The sequence below is a fragment of the Aedes albopictus genome, chromosome 2 (assembly GCF_035046485.1).
Source record: "Aedes albopictus strain Foshan chromosome 2, AalbF5, whole genome shotgun sequence".
NCBI lineage: Eukaryota > Metazoa > Arthropoda > Insecta > Diptera > Culicidae > Aedes > Aedes albopictus.
Window position 1 is genome coordinate 108046334 of NC_085137.1, and position 19796 is coordinate 108066129.

A 19796-nucleotide genomic window follows, 5' to 3' on the forward strand; every position below is an offset into this window, starting at 1 on the left:
CTGTAGAACATAAGATTGCAAATTGCGTGAGTAACGGAACTTTAAGAGCAAATTACATAATATTTATTGATCAACATGATTTCACTAAAAAAAAAGGAGGAGTATCGATAAACACAGCAAACAAATATGATTAAATGTGGGAAATTCGTTTGGCAAATTTTCCGATGTAACGTAAACTTATCAGCAACTTAAACGATACGAATCTACTACACAGGTGGATACACTTTGTCCGAAATAAAATAGGATAAAAACTAACACAGTTGCAAACTGGCATATTTTTCCTAAAACTAAAAAAATGTTTTGGGTGTGTTTTACTCAAAACAAAAACAACAACAAAGAACGGAGAGTTTGAATTACTTACATGGAGTTACAGTTTTATGATTAAATGAATTGAAACAATGATACTCTTCAAATTACAACATAAATCAACACTAACTAAAACATAACTTATGCAATTGTTGGCATTAAATAAGTGAATTGGATTCTACTAAATAACCGTTATTGTCTTTTATCCGTTTGCTAGGTTATGTAATGCTTGATACGTCAATCCCCTGCCAATAATGGCCGGACGCCATTTTGCGATTAGATTCGATGACAGCCGAAGCCGAAAGCCGTCCCCTTAGAGCAAAGTGCCAAAGGAAAGTATTCCAACTTCCGACCGATAATCCTTCTAAAGTTCCCTCCTGAGGCGGCACAAAGTGAACCCAAATTCTTGCCAAAAGTAAGCCAACAAATCAAGCCGTTGCTCTCCACACCCGGAAGGGGTTTCATTTCGTTTTTTTTTTCCTTCCTTATCGCATTCAATCCCTTACCGAGGATGAGGAAACTTATTCGTAAAGGAGAGGTGCCATTGCGACACATCCAAGCCAGCGGAGCGATTTTACCGGCAACAAATCCTTCTTATCGACAGCTGTCACCTTCCCGGATCTGCTTTTCATCTTTTGCGCCAAACTTTTCCCAGCCCTGCCACACACGCACACACAAACATAGGTATAGAATGGCAACACTTACAAATTAAAAATAAACGAACAACTTTCCGGAGGAACTTAGTCTTAGGTAGTTCCTGAAGCCGAAATTCCACAGCTTCTATTTTTTGTCTCCAACAAAAATTATGTTTTACCAAGAAGTTTACCCTCACACCTTCGGAGGCATCATTCGTCCTCGTTAAACTTCTTTGGCGAGTGTCCTACCCCTCTCCAGAGTTCCGGACCCTGTCACTGACAGTCGGTCTACGGCAACGGTCGCGCTCGCGTGTACCTACAAACTCTGATTGATCCCACGCTCAAAGTAGGCCTGCTACGTTTGTGACCACCATCTTTTTACGGTGATGATGCTTCTCCTAACTAAACAGCGCCGTGCCACGCCGTGAGAAAATAAATAAATAAAACTGCACAAGTACGCAAACTTTGTCCCCTTTCCTTTGACGCAGGGGTGTGAAAAGCGAAAAAATAACTTTTTATGATATTCATCCCCAGTTGGCGGGGCCGGTTTCTGCGACAGCCCAAGATGAATAAAAAGGGGGACCCGAAAAAGTTTTCCAAAATGAATCAATTTCCTTTGCTCCCATTAGGCTTTGCATATTTCATTAGGCCGGAGTGTTTGTGTCCCTCCCCTCGGCACCCCGAATGATGAATGGAATTGCGTTATCAGCTTATTTTCAATCCGATGACGATGATGATGACGTTGTTGCAGGCGACAATCGAACTTGATTATAATTATGGGTAAACATGTTGCTTCATTGTGCGGATGATAAAATTACTGAACTGAGATTTTTGCGAAAATAAAAAAAAATCGTCCCTCGTTTAAAAATTAATTTCATTTGAGCATTCTGGGTAATTGAACTTCCACGGATTCGCGCATAATTTTCAACCGAAAAAAAAAAATCCATCCAGCCTCAACCGAAGCTGATTCCTTGTTTTGTCTTTTTATGTAAATTATTTCGGGCAATTATTTGACCTGCCTCCCGAAGGGCGTTCCAGCGAGCTTCGTCGAGCTCAGTGCCAATTTATTACAATTTTGCATTTAATTAAATTACGCGCATGGAAGAATTTATCGAAATCGATCGCGATCCGAACAGTTGTCGTTGTAAAATTATGTTAATGGCTTTATTTTTATCGACCACAGGTCGCCTGTTGTTTTAAATTTTATTTTGATGCATCTTTTCGAAGAGATTACAACACTCCATTGAATGAAAGGGGCTTACCAGAAATGTTTCCATGGTCTGAGTGGATTTTTTCTATTCATCCAAATGCTCCTTCTGTATACAAAAATATGTAAAAAACTTGTGTTAAGCACGTACAAGATCCCAGAAAAATAATGGACTGTTTCTACAAATTGAAACTAGATCGATTTCAGTCTACTGAGCGCTGAAGAAGGTTTACTCTCTGGACCGAAACGTCGGCAAAGATTTAGAAGTTATCGATGCAAGTTTGTTGACTGTTAAAGCCAAATCACACTCTTAACGAACTTTGCTACTTTGGTACCGTGAAGAAGTTGAAGATACCTCCGGATAATCATTCGAACATCAAGCAAAATCAAGAAGAAATTTGTATAACTGTGCTAGAGGATCCTATACCAAGTAGATATTCCCGGCAAGCCGTCGATTCTGAAAAGAAGCTGTAAATTCCATGTGAACGGGAATCCATCCAGACATTTGTCGACGAGGATTTCACCAGAAATCCCGTAAAAATTGTTGTCTGGAACTTCTTTTGAAATTTCAATTTTTCTTGATACTCCTAACGGCGTTTGGTCAAGATCCGAGAAATTCTTTTCGGAATTCTCCCTTGAAAATCTTCTAGGATTTATACATTCTGATCTACATATTTCTCCTGAAGTTTTTTTCACGGAGATCAAGCAGACATTTTTTCCAGAATTTCATCCACAGGTTTTCCTGGTATTACTTTTTTTCCCGAAGTTCTCCCTGAGATTTACCCAAAAAATCCCAGGGCGTTTCTCTCAGGGTAGTTCTCAGATGCTGTCGCGGAATTTCTCCTACAGAATCTCTCGGTATTCCTCTTCCTTTCTGTATTTCCGTAATTCTATCTTGCGTTTCTCTTGGGATTTTCCCAGGAGATCTTCCAGTTTTTTTTTTTACAGAGTGTCTTCGGGCTTTCTAATAGAGATCCTTCAAATACATCTTCAGTAGTTTTTTCACGAATACTCTGCAAGAGTTTCTCCCGGAATTTCTACAACATTATCAACTGGAACATTTCTTAAAGGCTTTTGTGAGATTTCTCTAGAAGTTTCACATGAAATTCGAGGCTTCTATTAGAAGTTTTATTTTCTCCGGTTTTGCACTTGTGATGTCTCTCATAGATTTCCAAGCAAGTTTCCCAAGACTTTTCCGGAGTTCTTTTAAGGATTTCTGAAGAAGCTATTGCTGATATTTCTGAGAAGAAGTTCTTTTCAGAGATTTTTCCAGACTTTTCTTCATAGATGTTTTCAGGGTATTTAGCAGTGATTCTCCCGAGATTAGTTTTGGAGATTTTCCTGGGATTACTCCCAGAGCTCTTCTCGGAATTCTTTCTGGAAGTTGTCCCGAGTTTCTGGGTCTACCTTTTAAGGTTTCTCATTTTTTTTTTGTAGTTGCTTCGGGCGTTATCGCAGGGGGTTTTCAGTTGGTTTTCTTGGAATACCTTCTGGAATAACCTACGAAATTTCATCTAAGAAATTCCTGGAGGAATATCATAAGGAATCCAGTAAAATATCACAAGAAACTCCCCAAGGCCTATGGGAGAAATGTCAAGAGGAATTTTGGAAGAAATCCTGAGATAAACTGGAACATCTCGGAAATAAATTGTGGCAGTAATCCCTGAGGAGGAACTCTGAAAACCTCTGATACAAATCCCGTGAGGATATTCAATAGAAATCCCGGAAAACGCTCTGGGATAAAACCCTGGCAGAACTTCTGCAGAAATTTCGCAAGATGCTATTGGGGAAGCCATCTCGAAACCCAAGTAACAATGATGCTGAACAGTGAGAGTATTGACTAATGGTGTCAATAGCTGTACACAATGACTGCTGAATATTAGTCTGAAATGAAGCTTATCCCATCTTCGTTTTCAGTGAATCATAAAATGCTGAATATCAGGCTGAATAATACCTAATACATTTCAGTTAGCAGCTTTTGTTCAGCTTATCTTATCAACGCTTATTTATAGCTGCTTAAGTCTCCTTTCAACCAATATTAAACAACCCATAATGAAAAGCAGCGGGATCTTTTGTTCAGTTCTTAATTTCTTTTGCTAGGGGTTTTTGACTGGAAATGGTTTGCTATGGAAATTCTGGCTTTCTCAGTCTAGGGAATCCAAACGATTATATTTGCATTGCCCGACGTTTCGGCCTGGTTTATTTGGCCTTTTTCAAGAATAAAGCTGTCTATCGTTTTTTGTTTTTATCATTAATGCCACAGTTTGTTTGGAGCTTCTGGTATCCTATGCATATAGTTTTTAGGCAAATTAATAAATATTTTTGGAGGGACATCGACACTTTTTACATTCATCAATTGGTCGGCGTTAAGTCAGACCGGACCTTCTGCTTTTCAGCGATTTCGGGAAAATGCCCAGCAAGAACTTGGGATGTCAAATGTAGTGCATTTTTGCCCGAAATACTATAGTTCCTTTATGTAGCGAAACATCTGCTTCAAAATAATTACGAAAACTTCAGAGTTTTCGAATTCCTTCGCATATCTTTACCTATCCAAAAAACCGCGTAGTCCACTCTGACCGAACGCCGACCAATTCATCAATCAATTGATGAATGTGAAAAAGTTAATCTCCGGATGAAATCCAGCAAAATACTGCAGAATGTCTCAGAGGATGTCTGTTAGAAAACCCAGGAACAACTCTCAGAAACCGCGGAAGGAACACCGAAAAAATCTCAGAACAAACTTTGGAGGTGAATTCGTAAAAAATACTTTTGAATGGAATCTCGGAAAAGTCTCCTGGAGAAATCCAGAAAAAAAATGACAGTTATTCAAAGAAAAACAAACTTTAATAAATTTAAGGAAAAACTCGTTAGATGGACTCTGTGAGAAATTACGAAAGAATTTATAGAAGAAATTGTGGAAGAAATCCATGGAGGAATCCCGAAAGGAATTCAGGGATAAATTTTAGATGGAATTCTGAAATAAATCGTTAGAGGAATTTCTAAACCAGTTCTGGAAAAATTTCCAAGCAAGTTCTTGAATAAATCTTTCAATTCTTTGAATTTTTTACATTTCTTCAGGATTATTTTGAGAATGTCAGAAGTTGTCTATTCAGAATTTCAAGAAACTACCATAAAGTTTGTTTCAGAAATCAGAATATTGCCTTAATATCACCAAAAATCCACCAAAGTTGACCCTGAAATCAGATTAGAATTTACTTCAAAATCCTCGTAGAATTCTTTTTAGAATCTTTGAAAACTTCAAATCAAAGCTCCACCAAAGTGTCTGTGTAATACTTTTAGAATCTTTTTTAACATTTGTAATACTAAATTTCTCCAGAAATCTCTATGGTCATAAAAATCAGACCGAAGTCCATATCAAATTTCTTCATAAACTTCGATTACAATCCCGAATTAATAAAATCGAATAAACTTAATAAATCACTTAATAAAATCGAATTATCCCCAAAATTCAATTAGAGTTCGCAACTAGATAAATTCATCAGTATACCATTGGCATGCAGTTGGCCAGGTAGGTCTTCACCAAAGGCGCTGGTCTCACAGGGCTGCCACAAACACCTGAGGCCATGGGCTTACACAGGATGGTGATATTGCGTATTTTCGCATTTTCAGAATCTAACTGTTTATTGTGTACTTTTGAATATTCACTTTGGTTTAGTTCTGAATTTTTGTTTTGACCTCAACTAGTTTTTTCAAGTGAATGAAAAAAAAAGATCTTTATCTACGTAAAATATATAAAAACCGTATTTTGTTTAATCTCTTTAGATTCTCACTAGGAAGTGTCTGAAGGATACTGTCCTGAAATTTCTTAAATTTTGCGATTATTATCCCAAGTGCTCCAAAGTTCTTCTTCTTCTCTCTGGTTTCACGTCCCCACTGAGACTTGGCCTGCCTCGCTTCAACTTAGTGTTCTTTGAGCATATCCACGGCATTGCACGCCATTGCATGAATTTGTATATTGTGTGGCAAGTACAATGATGCACTATGCCCAGGGAGTCGAGAAAATTTCCCCGACCGGATCGAAAATCGAACCCGCCATCTCCGGATTGACGATCCATAGCCTTAACCACTAGGCTAACTGGAGACTCCGTGATCCAAGGCTTTTCAGTTTATTTGCTATGCTTTTTCAGTTTATTTGAACTTCATGTCCAATGTTCCTGAGTTGTTTCATAAGGTTTACAATAATTGCATCAGGGATTATTTCTGAAACATTATCGAAATCATATAATAAATAACAAAAAAGAAAAAGGAAATCTTAACGCATGAAATTATAACTTCTTGCAAACTCCAATATACTCATTGAAAAATTCTGGGAAATATTATTGAACTTGTTACAGAAAATTTTAAAATATCGTTAAAAAACTCTAAGAAGATTCTTAGTTAATTCAAAAATTTCTGGACGTATTTCCGAAAAAAAAACACTTGGAGAAGTTATGTTGAAAACAGAAAGATAGAATAATGTAATTATACAGTACAGATTTGTTAATGGTTGTTAATTTTAAATTAAATTTAATTTAAAGTCAATGACTAAAAAAAAAAACAAAAATGGAATTTCGAAGCACTGCTTATCTAAGTAAAATTCTTAAAACGAATAATGATCCTTGTACAATAAAAAAAACAAGTACATCTTAAACTTTTGGAAAACTTCAAAAAACTTGAAAATAAATTGACAACAAGGATTGATAATTATTTGGAAAATATTTCCGAAGGGTGTGGAGAGAGGTTTGGATAGAAATTACTAAAACTCACGAATAAACAATAAAAACCAAAAAAAAATGTAAGAAAAACATGGCAAAACATAAAATAAAGAAAATGAAAATAATTTTTTTCGTTAAATGGATAATCATTGTGGGATGGCCAATTTACGTGATTGCCAAGAGTCGCTAGGGCTCTGTGCACCATCACAAAAGCTGTCAGATTCTCTACATAAGTTATCCTCGCTAACAGAGAAGCGACCACGTTAAATTCTCTGGATAGGACAAATGTGTGAAATCTTGAGTTATCTTAAGGTATCCAATTTTATTATTTGAAAATTAGACTTCTACTGCACTTTTCTTAAAAACAGTTCAAAAAATGATAATTTTTGAATGTAGGGTCTTGTACCATTTGGGCAGGTGTACCTATTTTGGGCACTTGCCGCTATAACTAAGTCAGTTTCAAACCGATTGATTTGAGTTTTTGTACAGAGTTAGATACTGTACGTGCCTAACTCTATACAATTTCAAGACAAACGGTTTTAAATTGACTTAGTTATAGCGGCAAGTGCCCAAAATAGGTACACCTGCCCAAATGGTACAAGACCCTACATCGAAAATGTTATTCTTATTCAATGATTTAATTCAATGAAAATCTTAGAAACATTTCAAGCAAAACATTGTGGTAAAATCCACGGGGAATTTCTGACAGAATCATACAGTAAACTTCAATTGAAACCGTTGAATAAAACTTTTGGGATTCCATTCAGATAATGACTCAGAAAGAATTGATTTTGAAAACTCAATGTAAAATTCCTGGTAAAAGTTTTAGAGCAATCATACTTGCATATTCTGGAAAATTACCGAGAGTTTTAAAGTATTACTTTTTTACAAAGAAATTCATAAGGCAACTTATTTTGATTTTTATGAGAAAAACTCTCATGAAAATCATTGTAGAACTCGGGCTGAATTCCCAGAAATTATGTATAAGTAATAGCTGGGGTACTTCATAAAGAAATCATTTGACAAATTTCTTATCAAGGAAATAATTCTGAGTTCACATAATTACTGGAAGATTTTTTTGAGGTTTTTATGATGATCGCTGCCAATATTTTTTCTTGGAATATCCGGTGGGTAGACGGGAACTATTCTTAGGCTACTTGAAAGTAATTCTATAATCATGGAGTAATAACTGGGCCCAGATTTCCCAAATGCCATTGGAATATACTGGTGGAGCCTCTGATCGGGATCTTGTTAAAAACCCTTGAGAAAGTTTCAATTGAATTTATAACTGAAGCCGTAATACAGCATTGTTCCGATTTTCTCACGCCCCTTTGCAAAAATGCTTTTAAATATTCTACAAAATCTATAAGCATTTCGAATATTTTAAACGTAGCAAAACACGCCTCCAGCAGTCATCTTGAAGAAGAGGGGAAACACTTGTTCTTCAATATAACAGTAAATTAATGAAAAATAAAGAACTAACGTGCGGAGGGCGTGATAAAATCGGAACATTACTGTATTTTATTTCTTTTGAAATTCAATACCAAGTTATTGATTCTTGAAGAAATTGTAGAACATTTTTCATATTCATCTTTGTGCTCCTTAAAAAATCATGGGTATGGATAAAACAACACATTGACTGTTATAGGGCATAAGTCTTATACCTAAAAGATGGCGCAGTTCTTAGTAAAAACATAATTTTATAGATTTTTGAATTTCACCCATGTCTGTGAACTTTTTCATCTCGACTTGAAATGTTTGTTTTCAGTTAACTTTTATGAACTTTGATTTTGAGCAATCGCATTTATCTCTGTACCCGCAAAACCTTCTTTTGTGACAGATAACAGTTTGGTTAATGAAAAATATTGCTTATATACCCATCCATCAGCGAACTGGTATGTAATGCGTCAACTTATTGAAATAATTCGCATCAAACGACACCCACAAAATGTGTGAAAAATTATAACAATCTGCAAAACAATTTGCACTAAATGAAAAACCTCCACCATAAGTGTTCTCACTGTCATAAATTCGTTTATGCGGTTACTCTCCAACTGTCACCCCTATCATCATCATCTCCCATCCAGAAATCCCACCTCGAGCGGCGGCACCCGGCCATCAGCATCATCACCGGCCCCACCGGTCATAGATATTAACATTCAATTTGATTTTAATTAAAATTGCTCGCAATAAACTCCGGGGGAGAGTGCTATGTGTCCCAATCCGAAGCGCCTCAACCACATTGCATCTCTCCGGTGCAGACACACACGCATTCGAATTTGAACAATAATGTTTCTGTCACTGCACTGCACTGACTGCACTGAACTCGACCGCAATTTTTCCGATTGGGCCCTGCGGGTCATCCATGACTATGATGGAGACACGAAGCGTTGAAATCAACAGCAACAGCTTGCTTGATTTGCTGGTTAACATGAATTACAGGGGGAAACTAATAATAGCCCCTAGCCATGTTTTTCGAATCTGTTGCGTTGCTTCCCATTAGATTTACAATTTTGTACCCCAGCACAACTAATGGGTGCTTATTCATTTTGGCATTAAAAATTCTGTATCATATTTAGGGAATTTGTTTCCTGTCCGCATCGACCACTAAAATCTGTGTAATATAGAAAAATTTGGCAACACTGCTGATCGAAAGACGTTAATTACTCATCTGAGTAAGCCATTATGCCGCCGCACGTTTTCGCCGATCAAAGTGACCGTTCATTCAGCCATTGCTGAACTCATGGATTACTAGGACGCTGGCAAAAAGTTTCCTTGTCGGTCGAACCAGCAACAACAGAATAACAAGCATTTACTTCTATTAGCGAATGCAAAATGATGATTTTCATCCCGCTCCATTCGCGATATTTGCATAATTTCCTCTGAGTTTCCTCATTCCTCGGTATCCTGCTTATGTTGTACGCTTCGTGTGGCATTTTCAGCGCGCGCGCTGGGGGTGTGCGTCGATGTCAGACCTCTCTTAGCTCATAGAATTAAAAAATAACAGAAAACAACGATTTGGCGCAAACTTCAAATTTATGAAAACGTCTTTCCGCATTCCGTAGCATCGTCTACTCTGCTACACTACTACCATCCTTGGGAAAGAAAATTTGCTACAGTTTTCAGCCGCCTGTTGCTTCCAGTTTCTTGTGCTCTGCGTGTTTGTCTGTGTGAGTATGTCCTTATGTCATAAAACGTCTTCTTCCATCTGCCTGCCTAAATACCGCTAGAAACTTAAAGACCTAGAACAATATGCGCTATCCTAAAAACCTAAAACATCGCCTCCTTCCTCCTTCTTTTGATCCGATTTGATAAATCCGTTCTCATCTCGGGCCAACAGCGGCTACCAGAGCCCCCGACGATGACGATGATGATAATATGATAGAGCAACTATGATCACTGCCCTTTGTTCTTCACCGCCCCTCGCTTCTGTTATTGTTTAGGATTTTCTGGTCGCCAAACTAACCATTTGGCTGTCTTTTTTTTTACTTCTTGTCTACTAAGCTGGCGGTGCGGGTGTTCTTCCCCCATCCTACCGTTTGTTCTTGGAACACGCGTTGGTTCTCGAATCACACTCGGGTTTTGGTCACAGTTGCTGTTGCTTACTTCTTAGTTAATCCATTTAATTTACTTCGCCGATATTCTCCCGACATGCACTACTACATACTTTACACGCTACACGGACGCCTTCTACCGTTGTGGCTGGCGTTGGATTTCCGGTCACTGGAATTGGTCATTGCACTGCTACGAAGAGTTCAGTACGAGATGTATCCGTCGTGGTCGTAGTCCAGCGGCAGTAGCAGGGCGCCGTTGGCCATCGCCATTCATTCGAAGTCGCCGTCGTGCCAGTCGACGCGAGCCCACTCGGGCAGTTCGGTTTCGTACTCCCAGCCGGGGCCCTGGAAACGTGGAAAGAAAAAAAAAAGGGGGAAATGTGAGAATTTGAATTGACGAATGGAGATCGCATGGTTGCTCATAACTTTAAAAAAACTTCAGAATTAAAAAAATCGTTTGCAGAATTAAGGAATCGTTTAATTACACATAAACCAAATAAAAATATTGCTCTTGTTCTAGGAGTTCTATCCAGGATTCTTCCAGTAGTTTATTCCGAAAATTTCCGGAGGGATTCTTTCTGGAACTTCTTTAGGAGTTCCGAGATTCTTCAAAAAAAAATCCTTAGGGGGCATCCATAAAGTACGTCACGCTTAAAGGGGGGAGGGGGGGGTTCTGAAAAGTGTGACAAGTAATATATTAAATATAGGAAAAACCCGTACGAAGGGGGGAGGGGGGGAGTGTTTGAAAATTTCCATTTTTAGCGTGACGTACTAAATCAGTGATTCCCAAAGTGGGCGAAATCGCCCCCTTGGGGGCGATAATTACATCGAAGGGGGCGAAAATTTAAAAATTAGAAATTTGGGGGCGAAAAATCCATCAAGGGGGCGATTTTCCACAAACCATTTTATTTAGATCTTGGACACGAATGCCAGCTAATTTGATAAAGTGTCTTAAATAAAATATAATAATTTTATTTAGAGTGGTTTTGGTTTTTTTTTGACAGTTTTGGTCTCTTTGTCAAGAGAGTGTTTCGTTATTAGAATTGTCTGAAACTTGGTCAAATAATTCAGCTCGATTGGGAAAATTTTGATGTCAATTTGGGATTCAATAAGCTTAATATTACCCCATGACGAATAGAACACAGTTACCAATAAATAGAAGAAGTTTCCCTTCAAGGGGTTTCATTTATTTTCAAAAATATTCATTTTGAAAACCAAGTCTCAAATCAAGTGCAACTATTTTTTGAGAAATATTGATTATTTGATTATGTGATTTTTCTAAGTCATCAACCATTAAGTGACAGCTCTTTTCTGAAATACAATTCGTTTTTATTTTAACACAGCAATATATTCTTTTGTTGTGAATAATTTGAAAAGGTCACAGTTGAAAATTGCGAACTATAAAAACCTCTGATTTGTAATAATAAATCTTCTTAATGTACTTAATACTCGAATATATATTTGGAATTTTAGCATTTATGTAAAAAGTAAACATCTCATACTTTTTGTTATTTGGTATTTTAAAAAACGAAGTAATTAAAGAAATTATACTTGTTGATGATCGCATGTTTACGAAACTTATCTGTCCTTGATTTGTCTCAGGTGTGAATTCAAAAACCGTTCTTAAAGCTTTCATATACATATGTCAAGATATAGGAAAGCTCTGAAAGTATTTTGAATTTACCAGAGTTTTTCAAGACTCCTTTATTCAAAGATTTTCTGAGAGAATATTAAACAAAATTTGGGTATTCAGATTTCTATTCCTTTCCTTTTTCTTTGATTTTACAAATATCTTGTTATTCGAAGATGATATCCAAGTTGACATTACGTCTGCATATTTAGTAAAATTGCAGAAATTTGTCAAACTACTTGAAAGGTTTTTGTTTAGTTTATTTAACCCTTCAGCGCGCGCGCTGTTGTAAAAAGTACAACACTGCCAAAAAACCTCACGTTTCGTATACAGCGTGAGCGCGGTGCAGTTTTGGCTGCTTGATGGCGCGCGTCCTGGAAGGTTGAATTTATTACGGAATCTTCTAATTTCCCGATAAGTTTCAATTTTGTCAAACTTTTGGAATTTCTGTGAGAAAACCAAGACGTCTTACAAAGCTGAATCCTTAAACCCTACTATGAATCTTACTTCATCAATATTTGAAAATAATTGTATTTAAAAGTCACATTACCCTAAAATTCTCCAAAAATATGATTCTGAATGTTATTTATTCACGAATTTAAAGTGGAAGCTGAACGAAAATGTAATAAAATTTATTGACGCGTCTAAACATTTTCAAAAAAAAAAAACAAAAAATACAGTGTAAATAAGAAGATTTTGTTCCAGTTACTTACAAAATAGACATAATTTATAGATTTAAAAGCAATTTCAAAATTTCGAATCTTATTTTAAAAAAATCAAACTTAGGGGGGCGAAAATATTTTTCAACAGCTTCAAGGGGGCGATTGCTCCGACAAGTTTGGGAACCATTGTACTAAATGGATGCCCCCTTAAGTATTTTTTTTTCTCAGAAAATTATTCCAATATTACTCCAGCAGTTCCTTCTGAAATTTCTCAGGGAGCTCCTGACGAGATTCTTCCAGGGATGTATTCAGGATTCCTTCAGAAGTTCCTCTGAGTTATTTTCCGAGACTTATTTTTTTAGATTTCTGAAAATTTTCCAACCGGAATTCCTAGAAGTTCTTCCTAGGAGTCCTCCAGGAACTTTACAGGATACCGTCAGAAATTTCATATAACATATTACAGGAGAGTAGTACAAATGTCCCAAATTGAGCATAACGCGCCTCTAGAGCCGGCCTTCTGATTCTTGAAATCTATAAAAGCGAGGGGGTTCGAGATTCCCAAAATAATACGTAGACCAAGTAGTTTACGAACAGCCGAAGAACTTCCACCAGGTTTCCTCTGGATTCCACACCATTTTCCCTCTGAGATTTCTCTAGAAGATTTTTCGAGGATTCTTTATGAAATTGATCTAAGATTCCAGTTTTTTTAAATGTCTTTATAAGTTTTCTTTTGGGATTCCCAGAACTATTGGAGGAAACCGAGAGAAAAATCATGGAATTCCTTTCAAAACTGCTGGAGGAATTCCTAAAGAAATTGTTGGAGTAATTCTTCAAAGAAGTCCCGAAAGTACCTGAGAGAACTCATGGAAGATGTTCATAATTCTATAATTAGAACGAATTCCAGAAGATATGCCTGCAGAAATTTTAGAAAGAAATCTCGACGAATTCCCATCGTAATTTCTGGATCCGTCCCACTTCACTTCTGGAGGAATCTCAGAAGAAAAAAACTTTTGGGAAAATCATCGATTTGATTCCAGAAAGAATCTCAGAATAAACATCCATAGAAAAAAAAACAAAAGAAATTTATGGTGGAATTTTGGAAGGAACTCCTAGAGAAATTCCAGTAGAATTCCTGCAAAAAACCTAGAAGGACCTCCTTCCAAAATGTGTAATGCAAATAGCAGGTGAATGATATTTTTAGGTTTATTTTTTCATGGTGGCTGCTGTTCTTTCAATATCTCAATTCCATTTGAATTTTCATGAAGATTTATCAAAGTTAGTCTCCAGGAAATCTTTAAGTTTTTCCACAGAATTGGCATGGAAATCCCTGCTGAACTTCTTTTGACAAAACAACACTTTTATCCTACCATAGTTCCTGGGTCAAAGGAGCACATTCGGTGTAGTACTAGATTTTTTTTTTTTATCTCTTTATTCGGGGATTTTCTGCCGTAGGCAGGTTCATCCCGGCGTAGTACTAGATTTCTAGTTCTTCTTCTTATATATGGCTCTACGTCCCCACTAGGACTTGGCCTGCCTCGCTTCAATTTAGTGTTCTTTGAGCACTTCCTTTCTTTGCCTGCCATTGCATGAATTGGTATATTGTGAGGCAAGTACAATGATACACTATGCCCAGGGAGTCGAGAAAATTTTCCCGACCGGAACGGGAATCGAACCCGCCGTCTCCGGATTGGCGATCCATAGCCTTAACCACTAGACTAACTGTAGACCCACTAGACTAGACTAAATTTGTAGTAATGAGCTGGAATTTTGTATGGTGAGAAGGTGAAACATCCGTATCTACAATGAAATGGTGCAAAAACCGTGGGTATTATTATTCCATGCATAATTTGAAACTTTGTACTTACCGGTTAGGCTGCTTGAAACTTTGGGTAACTGTATAGTTTAGGTTGCAAAAAATGTAGAAAACAACAACACTGTTTCCCAAAGTTTTGCTCAAATAGCATCAAATTAGACAAGGAATCATAATACCCACGCTTTTTGTTTCATTTCATAGAAGAAATGGAGAACTTAACTTTTCCCTATACAAAAATGCAGCTCATTACTACAAATCTAGTAATCACTGATTGCCTTACTAAGCACATCTAAACAGGTTTGAATCAAAGTGTTTGCGAATGGAGACATCAAAACGAAAAGAACCAACAGAAAAGACGGAGTGAAGATGATGCGTTACAGTTCGCTTGGTTGTATGGACTTATCCACCGATGAACCGAATTCATCGCGGTCCGAGAATTTTGACACTAGAGCGGGGTCGTTCCAATCAGAATTGAATGATTCTGATTGGAAACGACCCCGCTCTAGTGTCAAAATTCTCGGACCGCGATGAATTCGGTTCATCGGTGGATAAGTCCATACCTTGTAGACGTTATATGATAGATTGTCACTGTGATGTGAAAGTTGGAAGAAATGGAAACGGCTTTTTCAAGCAGTTTTTGGTTCTATCAATGGCTATGAACATACGAATGTACCTGAGAGGTATATGTAGAGAAGAGAGAAAGTAGATAGAAAGATACAAATGACACAATCAAGTCCATGCAACGAGAGAGCTCATCAGCGATTTCGAGAAGAAGTTGTAGATGCTAAAGAAAAAGTACCTGGACACCGACAGTTGAAACACGATTCTGGCGCACATGGTCTGCTCGAGACTCGACAGAACTACCCTTCGCTTCTAGGAAGCGGTGCACAATTCCAAGGAAATTTCCCAATGGAATTTAATTACCCTTCTGAAGAATCACTAGACTAGTAGCATTGAGCGATCCCAACAAACATTAATGCTGTACATTGAATGAATAAACTGTTGTTCAGCTATTATTGTTACTTGGGATGCTGCTTCAGTTCAGAATCATTTCATCCCGAGTTTCGGTGCGGAAAATGAAAATACCGGAGTGATACGATGTTGTCAGGAAGAACGGCCTGCGCATTAACTGCCTGTCATCGGGCCACTTGAATATTTGTCTCCCTACCGTCACAAATAAGACCTTCCTTAAGACAAGTCGTGCTATCGACTGGCATTGTTCGAATTTGCAATGACGGCGAAAGCCAGATCATTGCTGTATTCATACTCGCAATCCCGGGTAGAGGTGAATGGCAAACCAAAAACAAAAGAATAACAAATTTTATTGTCATAACTAATTTTGCCATTCGTGAGTTCTCCATGAAAAGCTTAAAACAACATGCCAATAGCATAATATGATATCATATCAAAATATGCCATTCGTTTGTCATTTATAAAGTTTGGAAGAATAACTACTGAATGACTTATTTTGCTATCATAACAAATTTTGTAATTGGTGCGATATTGTTGACCTCTTACGAGTTTGATGAACTCACAGTTTGGCACTTATCAAGAACAACATAATGACAAAATTTGGATTTTGGTTATTCTAATGCAGGGGTTTTCAGACCTTTTGCTTTGCGGTGCACTTTTTAGAAATAAATCGTCGCGCGGTGCACTCTTTCAAAATTTATATTTTTTTTTGTTTGTACAAAAATCTAGTGTATTTTTCGATGCCACTTTCTGGTACATGCACTAGACATGTCGTTGAAAAGACTTTCTTTCACCGATCATGACTATGACTTGTATTTCTTTATTTTACTTGTAGTTCTTTATTACTTCATTTCTTTATTTTCTTGTATTTCTTTATTACTTTTTTGCTGGTGTTTTTTTTTCGAATTTTCAGTCCAGGTCTTTGATATTCTTAGCGAAATCCTCAGCAGATCCCTGGTGAAATTTTTTCCAAAAAATAACATTTTTGGAGGACTCCTCGTGAGAAACTCGGTAAAGTTCTGCTTAGGTACATAACAGATCCTAAGACTACTATTCATAATTCCTGGAGATATTTATAAGAACTAGTAAGATTATCCTCAGTATTCATGCCAAACTTATAGGAATATTTGATAAAAAATCCTTTAAAAATAATGAGCATGTTCTCTGAGATTAACTTTTAAATTGATGCAGAGATCCCATCTCGCGTTTTTGAAGATAGGTTCCTTACTTGAACCTTAAAAACTATGGTTGATTTCCGACGCGACCATTGAAGATTTTCCTCGTGGTTTTTTAGATATCCAAAGATCTCTATAACTGTGATTTTTCTATGGTCTTATCAGAAACTTTCCTACAGTTCCGCCGTAAGATCGCTTTGCTCTGAATTAATGTGAAATTTTCTTAAGTCTATAAAAAAATTAGTATCTTTCATTGAAGGTCTAGTAAACAAGCAACAATTTCTTGTTAAAAAAAACTTTTGTGAGATACTTAATACTACGATAGAACCCAAATCATTTTTTTTTTGTTTTTATGATGGTTAAATCAGGCCTCCTCTATTCTGTGAAACTAAAAGATATATTTTGAGTGATTTAATTACAAAACACTCACTAATCATTATTGTGAAGGTAATATATTTGGAAGACACGCGGTGCACTTAGCAAAGCTTTGCGGTGCACCAAGTGCACCGCGGTGCACGATCTGAAAACCGCTGTTCTAATGGTAACTTTTGATATTTGTTTGCAATTACTTTCCATCCAAAAACATATAAGTCTTCATTTTGTTATTGGATTAAACAACTTCATATACCCTTCTTTTGGTTGACAATCGAAAAACTAATTTCTATATTGTTCTATTTTCAATAACTCAATAATGGCATATTTTGCAATTCTCAACCTTATTATTTTGTTCTTAGTTTGCCATTGTAATGTCAAAATTTGACATTCTTTAGTTATTTTATCAAACAATGACAGTTATTATTTTTGCCCTTTTGTCACTTTTTTCAAACAAACCAATTTTACCATTTAGTAATTTACCAATTTTACCATTTAGTAATTCTTTTTGAATGGTAAAACTTGCAATTGTACTGTAATTCTTTTCTGCCCGGGTATAGTTTCGTTCCAGTTTCAATCGGTGAATGAACTTCAAGACATTCCCGAACTTATTGACGGTGGCGGTCCTGTCGTCTTTGAGATTAGGGTGGACTGTAGAATCAACTGTTTTCGGATAAGCTTTTCCCAACTAACTGTTATAATGTTTAAACTAGGTGTCCAGGAACAGAACTTAAAAAGCATAGGACATTTCAGCGTAAAGTTTCTTGCAACAGATCCTCTGAAAAAAACTGAATCCAATGGTCGAAACGTCGGAATTAAACAAGTAATACTTGTCTTGATTAACCTTTACGTACCCGACGCCCGACAACTCATTTTCAAAATGTTGGCATTTCGTCAGTTGTCATCCGATTTTTTTGAAGTCGCCCTCAATCGATCATAAATTGGTGCAAGTTTATTACACTCAAGTGGCCACGTGAACAATTCCGGATTTTGCAGGGGTCAGGGCGGGGGAAGGGTCTGTTTTTCCAAATGGCTAATCGTGATTATTGCGTGTGGTATCGTTTTTGAGAGGCCCCGCGGAACCTGCTCTAGGTGTTCCGGAGCGGCCATATCGGTTGATACATACTCTAGTCAACTTTTTCTGCCCCATTCTCTCGAAATCATGAAGATTGATACGTCGCGCGGCATGTTTAGGTTGCAAACCAGAAATGTCCCCGATGCCACCCCCGTGGAACCTGTGCTATATGTTCCGGGGTGACCATATTAGTTGATACAGACTTCAGGGTATCGTTTGTGACTCAGTTATTCGAAATCATGAAGTTTGATACATCGCACGATATGCTTTGGATGAAAACCAGAAATGTTCACAATAAGGCCCCTGCGGAACCTGTCACGGTGATCCGGATGGGTCAACTTATTCAAATCTGATTATCGCAATCGTGTTTTATTGTTCGCAATGAAAATTCCGCTGAAAATCGATGGTTCAAACACAATAACACACGAAATGATCATTTTTAGCCATTTCGGAACCTTCTCTGACCCCAGTACAATCCGAAACATCTCCGAATTGGTTCCGGATATTGCACGGTCACTTGGGTGTTATAAACTTGCACCAATTGATCGATTGAAGGTGATTTCAAAAAAACTGGATGAAAATGAACGAAATACCAGCATGTTGAAAATGAGATGTTGGGGTTCGGGTACGTGAAGGTTAATAGTTAGACTGAAAAGCCATCCGACAACAGTCCTGTCGTCATCGAATCCAAGATATTCATCCAATTCCTGGAAGTGAATTGAGACGATCCCCTCCACCAAATCTTCATATCGTCCCCTTAATGCTAGAACTAGGTAACTGGTTTTGCGAAATCGCGAGCAATTTGTTTACAATTGAACGTTCACCACAATAAACAAAAGTTTGTCGATTGAAACTACATACAAAAACACATAATGATGCTTCATTTAAGACCAACAAAGTTTTTGTTTTATAGCAGGATAAGTTTTACCAGCCATTTTTACCCGTACTTTCCAAAACGAGTTACCTAGTTCTAGCATTAAGGGGGCGATATGTTCTAGTTGAAGTACCGCAATAATCTGAGTTCACTCGAATCTATCAGCATCATACATGGTTTCGCTATGGACTAGGCTGCCGTGTGCAGCATCCCATATTAATAGGGATTCCCATAGAACATGGGACAACTATACTGCTGCACACGGCGTAGGTATCCACTGAATGCAATGGCTTTTTTGACTCTTCAGACAACGCATATCGTGGAACATGCTAATATACCTAAAGTACGACTCCAGACGGCGTCATCCGTGATGTCGAAACCAAAAGTTGCGCCACTGGAGGACCAAAAAAAGGGAATAGAGGTAATCTACACCCCGTCTCAGTCACCTATACGAGAAAGTCTGTTAGCTATTCCGTCATTTTTCTGGAGCGACTCCAACATCGTCAAGTATTTGATTGCGTCCACACCGTCACCATGACAGACTTTCGCTGCGAACAGGATGTACGAAATTCAACCCTGACCAAGAGTCGTGTCTGGAACCATGTAGCGGGTGTCGGTGCCGACGTTCTTTCACGGGGTATATCAGCTACTCAGCTCGAATACCAGTCTATCTGGTTCAACGGTGAGGCAAGGATGTATACTATCGTTTTGTTCGCTATTGTTCCTCATCGTATTCGGCGAGATCCTTGTAAGTGCAAATGATGTGAACCAAATCGTGGATGCTGTGGCAACCCATTACCATGGAA

The 19796-nt window shown here is 37.5% G+C and overlaps 1 protein-coding gene across 3 annotated transcripts in view; it reads right to left on the reverse strand.

Annotated features, from left to right (window-relative positions):
• Positions 1 to 9880: 9880 nt before the first annotated feature.
• LOC109421283 (pseudouridylate synthase RPUSD2) overlaps positions 9881 to 19796 on the reverse strand; it is a 646492-nt gene continuing 636576 nt past the window's right edge. For all 3 annotated transcript variants that reach the window (XM_062850211.1, XM_029852879.2, XM_062850210.1), the window contains exon 12: positions 9881 to 10762. In XM_062850211.1, coding sequence (XP_062706195.1) covers positions 10688 to 10762 — 75 coding nt within the window. In that variant the 3' untranslated portion in view covers positions 9881 to 10687. The remainder of the gene's footprint in view (positions 10763 to 19796) is intronic.